Genomic DNA, 18713 nt, shown 5'->3' with positions numbered 1-18713 from the left:
ACATAGTGTTGAGTGTTGGTGTGTGTGCAAGGTATCAAGCTTCTCCTAAGGAGAGCCACATGATGGCTCTCAAAAGAATCTTTCGATATTTGGTTGATACCCCAAGATATGGTATTTGGTACCCCAAAGGCTCAAGTTTTATTCTCAATGGATATACCGATGCGGATTGGGCGGGTGACAAGGATGATAGGAAATCAACTTCCGGGGCTTGCCAATTCCTTGGTAGGTCCTTGGTGTGTTGGTCCTCTAAGAAGCAAAATTGTATATCTCTCTCTACCGCCGAAGCCGAATATGTTGCCGCCGCAAGTGGATGCACTCAATTGTTATGGATGAGGCAAACTTTAAAGGAATACGGTGTCATTTGTGACAAAGTGCCTCTATTATGTGATAATGAAAGTGCCATCAAGATTGCCTATAATCCGATGCAACATTCAAGAACGAAGCATATTGAGATCCGGAATCATTTCATTAGGGATCATGTTGCCCGTGGTGATATTGAGCTTATCTATGTTCCTACCAAAGATCAACTTGCCGATATATTCACGAAGCCTCTTGATGAAGCAAGGTTCTCTTATTTGAGGAATGAGCTAAATATCATTGATTCAAGGAGTATAGCTTGACCATCTTGCAAACACACATTTGTCTCAAAACTTTATTTGGTTTAGATGTGGGCATGGAAATAGGGGGAGTGCGGTTTAAATTATTGAGCTATCCCCCCCATAATGCCAACATTAAAGATATCATTCTCGTTATATCATATGTTGATATGTGAGCTTCAATGATGAGTATTGGTTTGGACCCAAGATATATCTTCGCGGTGCCATACCATAACACTCATATATGGTGGCCTAGGCCACCACACTCTTCTTTGTGAAGAGTTGGAGTTATTTGGATCTTCATTGGTTTTTATTGACATCTCCTTGTTTATGGGAAATCACTCACTTTTGGCTTTCATTTGCATTATTTGCAAAAATGAGTGATCATGTACCATCTCACAGTTTGGCGCATCTGTCCTAAGCCTATCTCATCTAAGCCATATCCTCTTCCCTCTCCGAGTGCACCACTTTCCTGTCAAAACCTGTTCCTGGCACAGTTTTTTCTGTTTCACCGGAAGTTCCGGTCGTTTCGACCGGTACTTCCGGCTGGAATCTATCTACCAGTTCCTGCCTGCTATACCTGATCAGTGGGTGTGGTTTCTGAGGGACCGGAAGTTCCGGCTCCAACGAGCGGAACTTCCGCCCTTACGATCCCACTACTTATCTGGTCGGGAACGGGGAGGCGGTTCCTGCCCCCCTCACTTTCCCCCATCCAAGATCTGTTTGAAGGCTTCTCTCTCCCTGTGGCGGCTGCACCTCCCTCTGGCCGGATCTCCCTTCTCCGGCGACCTCCACCAGATCGGCTCCGTGGATTGGCATCCCCTCCCTCTCCTCCTCCATGGCTCCCCCGGTGGTTCCAAGAAGAGAGGCAAGGGTCATGTGGATGAGATTGAGGAAGAACTTGAGCAAATTAGACCATCCAAGCTCACCGCTCGTCAGCAAGCTGCTCAGAGGCATAAGTCACCCGCTGTTCGAGGCAAGAATATCCATGTATCCGTGAAGAACATGCAGTATCTTGAGTACAAGGAGCTCCGTGACATGAACCCTTACCTCACCCCTCGGAGCAATAGGGTTGGGGATAAGCGGTTCCACAACAAGACTCAAGAGGAGATTTTCTATGAGGTCTATGTGCCATTCAAGAAGGGGGTAGCCCCTCAACATGCCATTGACACCGCCAAGATGGCCGCTTCTAGGTACTTTGAAGAAGCCTATGCTATGTGTGGTGAGTTTGGGCTCTATCCCATTATGGAGCTCAACAAGGATTATGATATCGGGTTGATTCAACAATTCTATGCCACCGTCCACTTTGAACAAGATGAAGCTAGAACATTCCGGTGGATGTCTCATGAAAGGCTCCTTGAGTCTAACTTGGCAAAGTTTGGAAGTGCCCTTGGATACTGATGTCTACGTTCCTCCTTTCCTGTAGACAGTGTTGGGCCTCCAAGAGCAGAGGTTTGTAGAACAGCAGCAAGTTTTCCCTTAAGTGGATTACCCAAGGTTTATCGAACTCAGGGAGGAAGAGGTCAAAGATATCCCTCTCATGCAACCCTGCAACCACAAAGCAAGAAGTCTCTTGTGTCCCCAACACACCAAATAGGTGCACTAGTTCGGCGAAGAGATAGTGAAATACAGGTGGTATGAATAAGTATGAGCAGTAGCAACGGTGCCAGAAAATAGCTTGCTGGCGTGTAGTTGATGGTGGTAGTATTGCAGCAGTAGTAACACAGTGAAACAGTAAACAAGCAGTAGTAACGCAGCAGTATTTAGGAACAAGGCCTAGGGATTAGACTTTCACTAGTGGACACTCTCAACATTGATCACATAACAGAATAGATAAATGCATACTCTACACTTTTGTTGGATGATGAACGCATTGCGTAGGATTACACGAACCCTCAATGCCGGAGTTAACAAGCTCCACAATTTGTTCATATTTAAGTAACCTTATAGTGTAAGATAGATCAACAGATTAAACCAAGTACTAACATAGCATGCACACTGTCACCTTCATGCATATGTAGGAGGAATAGATCACATCAATATTATCATAGCAATAGTTAACTTCGCAATCTACAAGAGATCATGATCATAGCATAAACCAAGTACTAACACGGTGCACACACTGTCACCTTTACACACGTGCAGGAGGAGTAAAACTACTTTAATAACATTGCTAGAGTAGCACATAGATAAATTGTGATACAAAACTCATATGAATCTCAATCATGTAAAGCAGCTCATGAGATTATTGTATTGAGGTACATGGAAGAGAGATGAACCACATAGCTACCGGTACAGCCCCGAGCCTCGATGGAGAACTACTCCCTCCTCATGGGAGCAGCAGCGGTGATGAAGATGGCGATGGAGATGGCAGCGGTGTCGATGGAGAAGCCTTCCGGGGGCACTTCCCCGCTCCGGCGGCGTGCCGGAACAGAGACTCCTGTCCCCCAGATCTTGGCCTCGCGATGGCGGCGGCTCTGGAAGGTTTCTGTGGTTTTCGTCGAACGCATCAGGGTTTCTGATCCAGGGGCTTTATATAGGCGAAGAGGCGGCGCAGGAGGGCTGACAGGGGGGCCAAACTATAGGGCGGCGCGGCCCCCCCTCTGGCCGCGCCAGCCTGTAGTTTGGTGGGCCTGTGGCCCCCCTCTGACCTCTCTGGTGTGTTCTGGATGCTTCCGGGGATTCTAAGATCTTTGGCGTTGATTTCGTCCGATTCCGAGAATATTTCGTTACTAGGATTTCTGAAACCAAAAACAGCAGAAAACAGGAACTGGCACTTCGGCATCTTGTTAATAGGTTAGTTCCAGAAAATGCACGAATATGACATAAAGTGTGCATAAAACATGTAGATAACATCAACAATGTGGCATGGAACATAAGAAATTATCGATACGTTGGAGACGTATCAGCATCCCCAAGCTTAGTTCTGCTCGTCCCGAGCAGGTAAAACGATAACAAAGATAATTTCTGGAGTGACATGCCATCATAATCTTGATCATACTATTTGTAAAGCATATGTAGTGAATGCAGCAATCCAAGACAATGGTAATGACATGAGTAAACAAATGAATCATAAAGCAAAGACTTTTCATGAATAGCACTTCAAGACAAGCATCAATAAGTCTTGCATAAAAGTTAACTCATAAAGCAATAATTCAAAGTAGAGGTATTGAAGCAACACAAAGGAAGATGAAGTTCAGCGGTTGCTTTCAACTTATAACATGTATATCTCATGGATAATTGTCAATGCAAAGCAATATAACAAATGCAATATGCAAATATGTAAGAATCAATGCACAGTTCACACAAGTGTTTGCTTCTTGAGGTGGAGAGAAATAGGTGAACTGACTCAACAATAAAGGTAAAAGAATGGTCCTTCAAAGAGGAAAGCATCGATTGCTATATTTGTGCTAGAGCTTTTATTTTGAAAACATAAAGAGAGCATAAAAATAAAGTTTTGAGAGGTGTTTGTTGTTGTCAACGAATGGTAGCGGGTACTCTAACCCCCTTGCCAGACAAACCTTCAAAGAGCGGCTCCCATTTTATTTTATTTTTGGGTGGCACTCCTTCCAACCTTTCTTTCATAAACCATGGCTAACCGAATCCTCGGGTGCCTGCCAACAATCTCATACCATGAAGGAGTGCCTTTTTATTTTAGTTTTATTATGATGACACTCCTCCCAACCTTTGCTTACACAAGCCATGGCTAACCGAATCCTTCGGGTGCCGTCCAACAATCACATACCATGGAGGAGTGTCTATTTTTGTTAATTAATTTGGGACTGGGAATCCCATTGCCAGCTCTTTTTGCAAAATTATTGGATAAGCGGATGAAGCCACTAGTCCATTGGTGAAAGTTGCCCAACAAGATTGAAAGATAAACACCACATACTTCCTCATGAGCTATAAAACATTGACACAAATCAGAGGTGATAAATTTTGAATTGTTTAAAGGTAGCACTCAAGCAATTTACTTTGGAATGGCAGGAAATACCATGTAGTAGGTAGGTATGGTGGACACAAATGGCATAGTGTTGTTTGGCTCAAGGATTTGGATGCATGAGAAGTATTCCCTCTCGATACAAGGCTTAGGCTAGCAAGGCTATTTGAAACAAACACAAGGATGAACCAGTACAGCAAAACTCACATAAAAGACATATTACAAGCATTATAAGACTATACATCGTCTTCCTTGTTGTTCAAACGTCTTCCTTGTTGTTCAAACACCTTACTAGAAATTATCTAGACCTTAGAGAGACCAATTATGCAAACCAAATTTTAGCATGCTCTTTGTATTTCTTCATTAATGGGTGCAAAGCATATGATGCAAGAGCTTAAACATGAGCACAACAATTGCCAAGTATCACATTACCCAAGACATTTATAGCAATTACTACATGTATCATTTTCCAATTCCAACCATATAACAATTTAACGAAGAGGAAACTTCGCCATGAATATTATAAGCTAAGAACACATATGTTCATACGAACCAGCGGAGCGTGTCTCTCTCCCACACAAGCATGATGTAATCCAATTTATTCAAACACAAACAAAAACAAAAGCACATAGACGCTCCAAGTAAAGTACATAAGATGTGACCGAATAAAAATATAGTTTCAAGAGAAGGAACCTGATAATTTGTCGATGAAGAAGGGGATGCCTTGGGCATCCCCAAGCTTAGATGCTTGAGTCTTCTTGAAATATGCAGGGATGAACCACGGGGGCATCCCCAAGCTTAGAGCTTTGACTCTTCTTGATCATAGTATATCATCCTCCTCTCTTGACCCTTGAAAACTTCCTTCACACCAAACTTCTCATAAACTTCATTAGAGGGGTTAGTACATAATCAAAAACTCACATGTTCAGAGGTGACACAATCATTCTTAACACTTCTGGACATTTCTCAAAGCTACTGGAGTTTAATGGAACAAAGAAATCCATCCCACATAGCAAAAGAGGCAATGCGAAATAAAAGGCAGAATCTGTCAAAACAGAACAGTCCGTAAAGACGAATTTCTAATAAATACTTCCGTTGCTCAAATCAGAAAACTCAAAACTAATGAAAGTTGCGTACATATCTGAGGAACACGCACGTAAATTGGCATATTTTTCTGATTTTTCTACAGAGAGAAAATCCCAGATTCGTGACAGATAGAAATCTGTTTCTGTGCAGAAATCCAAATCTAGTATCAACCTTCGATTAGAGGCTTCACTTGGCACAACAAAACACAAAACTAAGATAAGTAGAGGTTGCTACAGTAGTAAACAACTTCCAAGACACAAATATAAAACAAAGTACTGTAGCAAAATAACACATGGGTTATCTCCCAAGAAGTTCTTTTCTTTATAGCCATTAAGATGGGCTCAGCAGTTTTAATGATGCACTAATAAGAAATAGTAGTTGAAGCAAAAGAGAGCATCAAGAGGCAAATTAGAAACACATTTAAGTCTAACATGCTTCCTATGCAAAGGAATCTTGTACACAAACAAGTTCATGAAGAGCAAAGTAACAAGCATAGGAAGATAAAACAAGTGTAGCTTCAAAAATTTCAGCACATAGAGAGGTGTTTTAGTAACATGAAAATTTTTGCAACCATATTTTCCTCTCTCATAATAAATTTCAGTAGCATCATGAGCAAACTCAACAATATAACTATCACATAAAGCATTCTTATCATGAGTCTCATGCATAAAATTATTACTCTCCACATAAGCATAATCAATTTTATTAGTTGTAGTGGGAGCAAATTCAACAAAGTAGCTATCATTATTATTCTCATCATCAAATATAGGAGGCATATTGTAATCATAATCAAATTCACTCTCCATAGTAGGTGGCACCAAAAGACCACTATTATTATAATCATCATAAATAGGAGGTAAAGAATCATCAAAGTAAATTTCCTCCTCAATTCTTGGGGGACTAAAAATATCATGCTCATCAAAGCCAGCTTCCCCAAGCTTAGAATTTTCCATATCATTAGCAACAATGGTATTCAAAGTGTTCATACTAACATGTTTCATGGGTTTTTTAATTTTCGCATTAAACCATTCATGTCTTGACTCAGGAAATAGAATAAAAAGCTCACAGATGTTTTCCATTATGCCTTACTAGTGTAAACAAGAAACAAAAAGATGCAATTGCAGGATCTAAAGGAAATAGCTTCGAGCACAAACACAATGGCGCCAGAAAAGTACTTTACCTGGAACCGGAGTATGAGTGCCTTTTACCTTTCCTCCCCGGCAACGGCGCCAGAAAAGTGCTTGATGTCTACGTTCCTCCTTTCCTGTAGACAGTGTTGGGTCTCCAAGAGCAGAGGTTTGTAGAACAGCAGCAAGTTTTCCCTTAAGTGGATTACCCAAGGTTTATCGAACTCAGGGAGGAAGAGGTCAAAGATATCCCTCTCATGCAACCCTGCAACCACAAAGCAAGAAGTCTCTTGTGTCCCCAACACACCAAATAGGTGCACTAGTTCGGCGAAGAGATAGTGAAATACAGGTGGTATGAATAAGTATGAGCAGTAGCAACGGTGCCAGAAAATAGCTTGCTGGCGTGTAGTTGATGGTGGTAGTATTGCAGCAGTAGTAACACAGTGAAACAGTAAACAAGCAGTAGTAACGCAGCAGTATTTAGGAACAAGGCCTAGGGATTAGACTTTCACTAGTGGACACTCTCAACATTGATCACATAACAGAATAGATAAATGCATACTCTACACTTTTGTTGGATGATGAACGCATTGCGTAGGATTACACGAACCCTCAATGCCGGAGTTAACAAGCTCCACAATTTGTTCATATTTAAGTAACCTTATAGTGTAAGATAGATCAACAGATTAAACCAAGTACTAACATAGCATGCACACTGTCACCTTCATGCATATGTAGGAGGAATAGATCACATCAATATTATCATAGCAATAGTTAACTTCGCAATCTACAAGAGATCATGATCATAGCATAAACCAAGTACTAACACGGTGCACACACTGTCACCTTTACACACGTGCAGGAGGAGTAAAACTACTTTAATAACATTGCTAGAGTAGCACATAGATAAATTGTGATACAAAACTCATATGAATCTCAATCATGTAAAGCAGCTCATGAGATTATTGTATTGAGGTACATGGAAGAGAGATGAACCACATAGCTACCGGTACAGCCCCGAGCCTCGATGGAGAACTACTCCCTCCTCATGGGAGCAGCAGCGGTGATGAAGATGGCGATGGAGATGGCAGCGGTGTCGATGGAGAAGCCTTCCGGGGGCACTTCCCCGCTCCGGCGGCGTGCCGGAACAGAGACTCCTGTCCCCCAGATCTTGGCCTCGCGATGGCGGCGGCTCTGGAAGGTTTCTGTGGTTTTCGTCGAACGCATCAGGGTTTCTGATCCAGGGGCTTTATATAGGCGAAGAGGCGGCGCAGAGGGCTGACAGGGGGCCAAACTATAGGGCGGCGCGGCCCCCTCTCGGCCGCGCCAGCTGTAGTTTGGTGGGCTGTGGCCCCCTCGACCTCTCCGGTGTGTTCGGATGCTTCCGGGGATTCTAAGATCTTTGGCGTTGATTTCGTCCGATTCCGAGAATATTTCGTTACTAGGATTTCTGAAACCAAAAACAGCAGAAAACAGGAACTGGCACTTCGGCATCTTGTTAATAGGTTAGTTCCAGAAAATGCACGAATATGACATAAAGTGTGCATAAAACATGTAGATAACATCAACAATGTGGCATGGAACATAAGAAATTATCGATACGTTGGAGACGTATCAGATACCCTCGCTACTCGGGCGTAGATGGAAATGGTTGGAGGTGCCATGATAGTTCTTTTTCTCAAACAAGGGAAGTCTTGGAGCACCTCTACATCAAAGGTTGGGGTATTCCGGGCAAGAGTGCGGATCTTCTCCCTACTTGGGACATTATGCTTAGAGTCTACCGGGAAACCATTGGACCAAAGGGTGGCAACCTTGATGAGTTACATCTATATGAAGTGGATCTAATGGCAAACTCCTTTGCTAAGAAGGACACCGGTGAGAGGCTTGATGTGATGGACTACATCTACCATGAGATGTGGTCATGTGTGATGGAGAAGAAGCTTCCCTCGTTTGCTCCGTACATTATGAAGCTCATTGAGGACACTTGGGTTGATACTTGTGAGAGTACTCTTCTTCACTCTATTCCTCTCAACCTTACATCCCATGAAGTGAAGGTTCTGAGGACCAAGCGCCACAACTCCCAAATAGAAGATGTTCCCCCCATGGATGAGAAGCCACCTAGCTGGGCTTCTAAGCTTGCTCGCCGCATGAGACAGATTTTTTGCCTCACCTCTGCAGTCAACCACCGTCAATATCAGCAGCATGCAGAAGCCAGGAAGTCTCGGGTTCGTCAGAAGAGCATCATGAGGGCTCTTGAGGTGGAAGTGTCTCCTCCCGGATCCGAGGAGAATATCACTCCGGAGGCTGAGTGGGTTTCTCGGCATGGTGTTCCTCTTCCTCCGGATGGTCTTGAGATCGAGTCTCCTCCTCACACTCCTCCCTACCCCGGCGCTACATCGAACCTCCCTCCCGGCTGGGCTAACGCCGACCCTTGGGACGTGTAGTTTCTCCTATCCCTTTTTGGTGCCTTGGTGCCAAAGGGGGAGAGTGAGAACCTTATTAGGTTGCTCTCCGTTGGGTATTTGCATGGGGGAGTCACAAGCTCGTGTTGGCTTTGATTTTTATCGCTTGTGATTCTATTTATCCTTGTGGTGTCGAACTTTGTTCTTAGTTTATTTGGCTTGTAAACTCTATCTATGTGTTTGGAACCTTATCTATGAGTATGGTAAACTCCGTATGTGAGTCTTCCATGGTTATCTATGTGTGCATGATCTTATTATCCATATGCTTATCACTATGTTATATTGCTAACCCATGGAAGACGGATGCAAGATTTAGGGGGAGCTTCTTATGTACCAATGCTCATATCTAGGGGGAGCTCCTCTATATCTTTCACATTGTTGATTTACATTATTCATTCCTTGCAAATACTTGTGTTGTCATCAAACACCAAAAAGGGGGAGATTGAAAGAACATTTCCCGCCCTTTTGGGTTTTGTGTGTTTGATGTCAACACTAAGTATATATTTATGTGTGTTAATGTAGACAGGTACAAGTTTTCAAGAAATATATTTGATCGGTGAAATTGTATGGCTGTTCTGAAGTTCTGAAGGTCCTTTTGTTTCTGGCGGAAGTTCTGGCCCGAGCAGGCGGAAGTTCCGCCCTGGTGCTTCCGGCAGAGGCCCTTCAGCGCAGTTCTGTTTGCAGTTTTTATTCTCTGACCGGAAGTTCCGGTGAAGTTGGCTGGAAGTTCCGGTCAGCGAAACTTCCGCCCAACTTCCGGACAAGTTCCGGAATTCCCGAATTGTGGCTCAGTAATGTCCAGTATGGTTTTCTCGGAATTCCGGAACTTGGCCGGAACTTCCGGTCGCCGGAAGTTCCGCCCTAGTTCCGCCCCAATATCTTCTGAACTGGATGTCTGACAGAGTTTCTTCCTGGCGGAAGTTCCGGCCCTCCTGGCCGGTACTTCCGATGCAAGCCGGAACTTCCGGCCCTCCTGGCCGGAACTTCCGGTGTTAGTGGATTTCACCCCAACGGTCAGATCTGAGAGCTCCAATCATATAAATAGCTCTCTTCTCCAAAGGGACAAGTTGCTCAATCATTGCAAGAAAAATCTGTCAAGCTTCACCACCATTAGAGCCACCTCAAGAACACAAGATTTGCAAGATCTCCTTCCTTCCCCAACCAATGCTCTTGATCTTTGGAGATTCGAAGGAGAAGACACCGATCTACATCCTCACCGAAGCGTTTTTCATTTCCCCCTCATTTGTTTGAGGGATCTCATGCTAGTGTTCCTATTTGGTTCCCTAGTTGATTTGTGTTGATGTGTTGTTGTTGATTGTTGTATTGTTACAGATTTGGGAGCCTCCAATTAGGTTGTGGATGTGTGCCCCAAGAACCTTGTAAAGGCCCGGTTTCCGCCTCGAGGAAATCCCTTAGTGGAAGTGGGCTAGGCCTTCGTGGCGTTGGCCATAGGAGATCTGAGTGAAGCCTTCGTGGCTGTTGGTTTGGCTTTCGTAGCAACCACACTCCTCCAAACGTAGACGTACCTTCTTGCAAAGGAAGGGAACTACGGGAATCATCTCCGTGTCTCCGCGTGCTCCACTCTCGGTTACTTCTATCCTATTCTATCTCCTATATATGGCGTAGCTATATCTTGTTAGGTTGGCTACCTTGTCATATAGGTAAATTCACTTAGTTGCATATCTAGAGAATTTACCTTTGTGTCAAGCCTAAATTTAAAAAGAACTAAAAATTGGTTAGCACCTATTCACCCCCCCCCCCCCCCCCCCCTCTAGGTGCGGCATACGATCCTTTCAACTGCCCCATCTCTCGGTGACATACGTTTCTTGTAGGGCTGCTACAGATCCAAGGACCATTCTAGGTAACGTTATAATCACCGCTGCCCACTCTCTAGACATAACCTCCTCTTATAAGTAGTAAGACCGCTTAAAATGCTTTGCCAAGTGAAAGAGGGGCCTTCCTTAGGGTCGGCCTTTAGCATATCACCACCTAGATAATACTTAGCTCTTAGAACACGAGCACACGTCTCTTCTGGTTCATTGATAAGCCTCCGACTTGTTTGGCTAGCATTGCCAGGTTAAAAGAGTGAAAATCTCTAAGCATGTACCTCCTTCTTTCTTGGGTAAACAGAGTTTTCAACAAGCAAACCAATGCACCTTATTGTTATTAGCATCATCTCCTGGCTAGAATTTGGAAATCACATCCATCATACTTTCACAAACTCCTTTTGCTATTATACTTTCAATCATGGTGTCCCTTATTTTGTCATTTGCTTTTTCCTTCTTTTCTTTTACATGTTTTTCTTAGGTTTCTCATGATACCTCGAGAGCAAACAAAAAATATTAATCATACTTCCAATGATCGTGTAACCAAAAGGGTTCATATCAACACGGCTCCGCGAACTCATGGAATCGAGGTGTTCAATGTAAAAAACAAAAGGGTGGACGTGTCCCTTCGTTTCTGCTAATATGTCGAATTTAGCTTAAAATGTTTCTATTAGCACCTACATACAGCTACATAGAAATATTCCCATGTATGGCAGTTTCAAATGAAGAGGTTTTGAGAAATTAAATGCTAAATAAATTAGAGAAACCGTGGAAGAGTTGTAGCTGGCAAAATGGGCTTTACGAATTCATCTAGAAACATTCTCCGTATTCTCGCACAGAATGTATTTACAATCCTACTATTACACATTAAAGATGTCCTTCTTGGTTTAAGTTACATCAGATTGTCTATATTCCGCTGTTTTTTGTAATCCCGTGAGTCAAAAGGCTTTTAGCGTATATGCATTTGTTCTCAGTTCAGAGTATTTGCTAAGTCATAGTATTTGCTGACATACAACACCAGCTTCCATCATTGAGATGAACACAAAAAAGAAGTGCAAGATAAGACGGAGCGATGCAGATGGTGACAGCAGCACCTGCCATCAGGCAGGGACCCAGAAACCTCTCTCACCTACTCACCGTCCACTGCAAGGGTAAGAACAAATTGACTCAGTGATGCAATGCCCACGCTCAATTAGTTTGCACCGCATTTTGCATTAAATCCACAAAAAAATCTTCTGGCGCTAAACAAGAACATCAGGTGAGCGCAGCATTAACATGTGAGCATTACTAAATAAATGGCTATGCTTCGTTGTCGCCCAAGGGAATACAGTCCAACATATCTCCTCAGCTCCGTACGCTAGAAGGTGGGAGGGCAAGGGAGCCTTGGCTCAGCATCATTTTATAGGTCCCATACTGTCTCTTTTTTTATCGAATGACCAAACTGATTGTACATCGGGATTAGTTGGAAATAAACCCGCATGAGCTCCAGTGGGTGAGTGGATTTGAGTAGCTTCCTGAGGTCCATTCAGCACCAGTTCCTCCCTGTATCAATAACAAGGCATGAGTTTTCATTTTATGAACAAGCATAGCACCCGTATGAAACGTTTGTATGTTTGATTATAATCTAAGAGGCTTCAAAATTGGAAGTAAACTCAAGCAGCCGTAGACAATGATTTTATAGATTAATATAGCTTGCATCTTGCGTCAACCATATACAGACAAGTTACAGTTACTACAGATTAATACCTTGCAACTGCAAAGATCTACATTTGAGAATGCAAGATCTGACCAAACAAGTAACAGTCCACAAATATTTAAATGGCACAAATATGTTCACAAGTAGCTTCAAAATATTTTCTCAGCATAGGAGTGCTGACACAAAACAAATTCACCATTGTCTAACAGACCATAAATAGCCTCGCATTCGAGTGATGAACAGAACAATACAGGTAAGGAAAAACTAATCAATTGTGATGACTCCTGGTACTGTAAAGTGATGGTGGATAATTAACGGAAACCCTTGTACCCTACCTGGTAAATGCAAAGAACCTACATCAAACCTAGCAGTAACACACTAACACTGATGGTTAACCATAGATCTCTGCAACTCTCATCACGTAAATATTGCTGTATGAGCTCAAAGTGGGTACTTATCCAAATTAAGTGGGTAAATCTTTGAATCCAGTAAACACAAATTAACAGACAGCCTAGAAAACTAAGTAGCTAAATCTTTGAATCCAGTAAACATAAATTAATAGATAGCCTAATAACCCTATTATACTCTACTAAGTTACTATCCCAGAGTTTTAAAATGTTCTTGACCTGGTTCCAGATGGAAGCCATTAGCAACCTCCGTACAAACCCAACAGCGTTGCTACTCCGACCCCCACAGCTAACCCGTTGAAAAGAACATTTTTCAACAACAAAGAAAGTACCAGGTGAGAAAAATGATGATTTCATCATCCCTGGTTCAAAAAGTCCGAACTGGAAAGTTTGCACACAGTAAGTAGTTTAACATGAGTTGTGGTTGCTAAGATGCTCAGGCATGGAATGAAGTCTGTCTAAAGAAGTTGTTCCCAGTTGGAACATCCATACCAGGTAAACCAGCTTGACCAAATTCATCTAGCAAAGCTAAGAATATACTCAATTTTGTGTTCCCAGGAGTCACCTCCACATACTAAGTTTTTGAAAGAAAAGGCATATCTCACAATGCAAGCCAGGAAACAAATCTAGGTATCACGTCAAAGATGCCTCCTTCACAGAAAGGCCAACAGGTAAGCACGTAGCTAATTGCCACTGGTGAATACCATGTATAAGAAACCTGGAAGACATCCAGAATGTCAAAAGCTATATGCTATCAAACTATCAATTTTCAGTGTAGGGAATAAATCCACAGTGAAAAGCCTCACTAAGCCATCAATTCAAACATTCAAAGGTTGAGCTACTGTACAATCTAGGAGCAAATGAATGAATTCATTTTGGCCTTTGAGGTCAAACCATTTTGTCCATCCCTATTTTTATTTGAGATATCAACGTGTTCTAACTTCTTAACTGAGTGTATTGCCACGATCAATATTTAATCCATACCGGAGATAAACTGGTAGATACTCCAGCAAAATGTAGGGTGTACTTGACTGTCCAAATATGAGTTTCAACTGTAAATTTCTTGTACAATATTTTGTTGATTATTAAATAATCATAATCATACGTAAGTGCTTTGGAAGATGAACCATTTGGTACAGAACAACATATGTATTATTGGATCAATTCTTGGTCAAATCTTGAATATGGGTAGTCCTACGCCTTACATTTTGCAACAGAGTGATTACCACACAAAAAAATCTTTCATAAATACATGCAACAAGCTATTAAACAAAATATAATTAGCTTGGAGGGTCACTTCACCAATTGCAGATGCTGAAGTTCAAGTCAAAGGACACCAAATCATTTCACTGAGCACCCTAACGAAATATCATCTATCTTCTAAGAACAAAGACATAATAGCCCAGGCACTCCAGAAAACAGATTTTATTTATATTTTGTGCTATTAGGCTACTACACTGAAAATTACATTACTAGCAAGCTTCTCGAACAAAAATGAAAATAATAGCTATGATCCTTGATACTGATGAAACAAGGTCTTAACCAACATTACATATAACAGGTCACATTCCATGACTTTCATCCAGGCTTAAGAGTTCGATTAGGGGTATGACCCGCCAAACGCCCTGGGGTTACGGAGGGTTATGTTAAGCCAGGTCATTGCCTTTTAACCCCCTTAACCCAGTATCCAACTAAGGCATCTATAAAGTCAAGTAAGCTCACCAACAAAAAAATAATTCTCATCAATTCTATGTTCTTACTACTAACCCAGCTAACCAACCTAATTGCATGGCTGATTCATCGCATAAGCAAAAGCACCCATTTCATGTGATGTACTCCCTCCATCCCAAAATGCAAGGCACGCTCGACTTTTCTGATCAACATACAACTTTGACTATGAATTTTACTTATAATGTGTATACAAAACTATCATAAAGACATATGAAATGAAAGAATTCCACACAAAAACAACGTTACCATTTATACATTCTGAATCCATATGTTTTGGTATATGTTTTATAACAAACTGCAAAATATTACTGGTGCTTCTACTAGTTCAGAGATCAAAGAATCTTCCATGTATGTTTCACAGGAAAAGATGAGGCGCAGCTCGGTTGCAGTGCATACCTAACATGAACTTTACTTTTAAATTTGTCTTATATAAGTTATCTATCCGTTCATTAAATATGAACTACAAAAATGTCTTGGTTGAAAACTAAAGAATAAAGTTCAAACAGCTACACACACACAAAACACGGGCATGATATATAAACTCATGTACATGTTATAAACAAGTATCAGATCATATGGGTTTTGAGCACTTTTGTTCTTACATGTTATTGATAGATAAAGCCATACTCAGTAGTCAAAACTGGACCAGCTAAATCGCAAATTCAAATACGACCTCATGGAAAAAAGACCACTGATTGCTGCAAAACATTTAGAAAGAATAGAAGAGAACGTCACAAAGAACTTACTTGGACCAATGATGACCTGGACCAGGTGGCCCAAAGGGGTGTGCACGGGCTACTTTGTTTGGAGATTCGAAACTCAAGTCACGATGAACAGCATTTTCTGTAAAATCATGTTTAAGGAACAGACTCTCTGTACCACGAGGCAATTGCTGGAAGGGTGATTTCTGCAGCCATAAATCATTGTTATGCACACCAGCACCAAGGGCGCTCCCTGGTCCGCCATTCAAGTTACTGACACCATGGTTAAACTGATTCTTATTTGGTAGAAGCCACTGTGTCTGAGGACCTCGCAGACCTAAACTGTCTTGAACCAATGGCGTGCTCCACATTTGCCATGTGCCTTGCTGATTGGTAGCCTCAGGTGTCATGGAACCATTTGGACCTTCGGAAATAGAAAAATGAGAGGGTTTAATAGGCTTTTCTTCAACAACCCTTGATTTTGACAGAGGAGACTCAATTGGTGACGGCTTAACATGTGGTTCCCTGGTGACAGCACCCAACATAAACCTGCTATCCCAGTCTGGAGGGAAGTTGTCTAGGGACTCTGAAACTGGACCAAGCAACGCAATTGCATCTGGATCATAGCATGGGTCCTCAAATCGCTCTGATTCTTCCATTACTGTTGGTTCAGCCTCAGCATAGAAGGGTGCATGTCCAGCTGGAAAATGAGATAGTGGCATGTTGGCAGGTGCTACATTTACTGGTGGAAATCCTGTAAATTGAATGGATTGGCTTAAACTTGGCTTGCTGTCCAGAGGAGGATACTGAGCCAGAAAATTGTGGGCACTGCTTATCTGAGCTCCATTTGGTTCTGGCTGCCGAATCTTTTCACGAGCTGAAGCAGTAATATCGGGACAAGGGGAAACAGACGTTGAGCGACTAAACAGTTGATGCCATGATTTTTTAAGGCTGGTAGGATGAGGCTGCATATTTGGACTAACCTGCATATAGCATAATAGAAATAATTAGATGTATGATGGCAAATAGATGTAAACAACTAGTGTATAAGCACAAAAATTACACTAATATAGTCATGTCTTTGCTACTTACAGGTTGATGAGAATTGGTCCACATATTTCTAGTTTCTCCAGTAGTAGAAGATTTGGCCATTGCTGGTGCAGCTGCAGGTTGAGCATCTCTTTTAACTGTATTACTCTGGTCAGTTGCGGTAACAACTTGTTTAGCCACCTTGTTAGCTTGCGGAGCCGGGGCCTGAGCACTTTTACCAAAAATGGAACCACCGCTGAAACCTCTGGAAGAAGATAACAAACCTCCAGTCATACGTCCAAAGTACTTGGTCCTGCTCTGTACTATCTTACTACCCTGGCTGTTAGCATCAAAGTTATGAGACCTATATCCCTCTGCCCCAACTCTAATTGCATCCCGTTTATCCGGCTCATTCCTTCTGTCAAAGTCACGCTTCCACTCTCCCTCTCTGCTTACTCTTCTCTCAATATCATCGCAATCTGAATTGCTCTTGCTTGATCCCTTATCTTCCTTCCTCCTCCTCTCCTGCCGTTTTCGTTCTGTTTCCTTCCTAGCATCCTTCTCCCCGACAGGGGTAGCGCCTTTGGATCGTTCCTCAGCCTCTGCTTTCTCATCCCTCAACCTTCTTCGCTCCTCGACTAGTTTTGCCATCTCTTCCCGCTGCTTCTTTTCCTCCTCCTCGAGCATTTCCCTCTCTAGCCTCGCCAACCTCTTCTCCTCAGCCTTCCTTTTTGCCTTGTCCACTTTGCTCTCCTCAGCCTTCCCTCCATTGTCTCCTCCTTTTGTCAACATTCTGCCATCCCGGCCCAAGCCACCACTGTCCCGTAATGACCCAAACCTGAACAATTTCTTCCAGAACCACGCGATACTCACGTAAAAGCACGAGAACAGCCTCCATGAGAACCCCGAGTACGAGTTATCAGCGGAGCAGCGCAGGTCAAGCCAGTAACCCGGGTCTCCGACAGCATTGGCCCAATCCTGGCTGCAAGGCCACCCAGTGGGGACCTTCCCTGCGGCGCCGAGGTCAAGAACAGGTCGCTTGGATACATGGCCACAGTAGGAGCACATGAACTTGCCGCCACCGGGGTTCTGGTCCCTATATGGGTTGTTGCAGTTGCGGCAGCGGCGTGTGGCGGTCTTGCGGAGCTTCTGGAGCTCAAGGGCGTGGGTGCGGCGCTCCTCGCGGAGGCGTGCGGAGCGGCGTGCGCGCCAGAGCGAGAGGCGAGGGAGGAGAATCTCGTACCAGAAGAGGGTGAGGAGGAGGACGGAGACGCAGGCGAGGCGCGGGGAGGTGACCTCGAAGCGGTAGGCGGCGGGCAGGAGCTGGGAGAGCGCCCAGAGGAGGATGAGCGGGAGGACGAGCCACGGCAGCATGGTGGCGACGCGCCGCGACCACCGTTGCACGGCGCACAGTATACACATTATCCGACCGCCTCCGCCGCCGCCGCCAAAGCCGTCGCCCGGAGCTCGATCGCCAGCGCCTACCTGATGAAGATAGCCCAGCCCGCGGGTTGCTTGTGTGTTCCGTCAGCGACGCGATGCGGTGCGGCGGCTTTGGAGAGGGAAAGGGGAAAGAAACCCTCGGACGGAGGAGAGGGAAAGGGAAGGAAAGGCGGCTCCTTTGGCGCGGATGCGAGATTCGCGGGGGATCCGGCTTGCTCTAGGAGAGATTGGGAATGGTGGGGTGGAGGAGGAGCTCGAGGTCGAGGTGGTGGGCGGTGGCCATGGCGAAAACCCTAGCTTTCTTCTCTCTCTCTCGGATTGTTTGTTTAATTTCCTTGGATTTGCTTTTCCTTCTTCTTCAAGGTTTGGTCGGCGAGGGAAGAAGGGGAAACCGGATAAAGCGTCACACACTGCTCCTCTCCTGCGAGCTTCTCTTCTCCCTCTCATCTTTCTTGCCCATTTTTGTCTCCTTTTCTTTTGTTATTTTTGGACTACTCTCATGCTTTGCTACTATTTCATTTTGGTCTTGTATTTAAATAAAGGACACATGAGAGCTTGTACATTTTTCTATTATTATTGAAGCCCTGAAAATATTTGATTTCCCGAACTAGCTAGGATATTTGTAGTAGTAGACTAAAATACATAGTCAGTTAGTGCGCGCGGAGATTC

The 18713-nt window shown here is 43.5% G+C and overlaps 1 protein-coding gene across 1 annotated transcript; it reads right to left on the bottom strand.

The window, feature by feature from the left end:
- Positions 1–12208: 12208 nt before the first annotated feature.
- LOC127294353 (uncharacterized) lies at positions 12209–18477 on the bottom strand. The gene is made up of 3 exons (XM_051324154.2): positions 16665–18477; positions 15618–16555; positions 12209–12579 (listed from the first exon to the last, which is right to left on the bottom strand). The coding sequence occupies exons 1-3, from the start codon at positions 18021–18023 to the stop codon at positions 12432–12434; spliced, it is 2445 nt and encodes an 814-aa protein (XP_051180114.1). The 5' UTR covers positions 18024–18477; the 3' UTR covers positions 12209–12431.
- Between the last annotated feature and the right edge of the window lie 236 nt (positions 18478–18713).

The sequence above is a fragment of the Lolium perenne genome, chromosome 4 (assembly GCF_019359855.2).
Source record: "Lolium perenne isolate Kyuss_39 chromosome 4, Kyuss_2.0, whole genome shotgun sequence".
NCBI classification, from domain to species: domain Eukaryota; kingdom Viridiplantae; phylum Streptophyta; class Magnoliopsida; order Poales; family Poaceae; genus Lolium; species Lolium perenne.
This window is presented reverse-complemented; position numbering and strand designations above follow the sequence as displayed.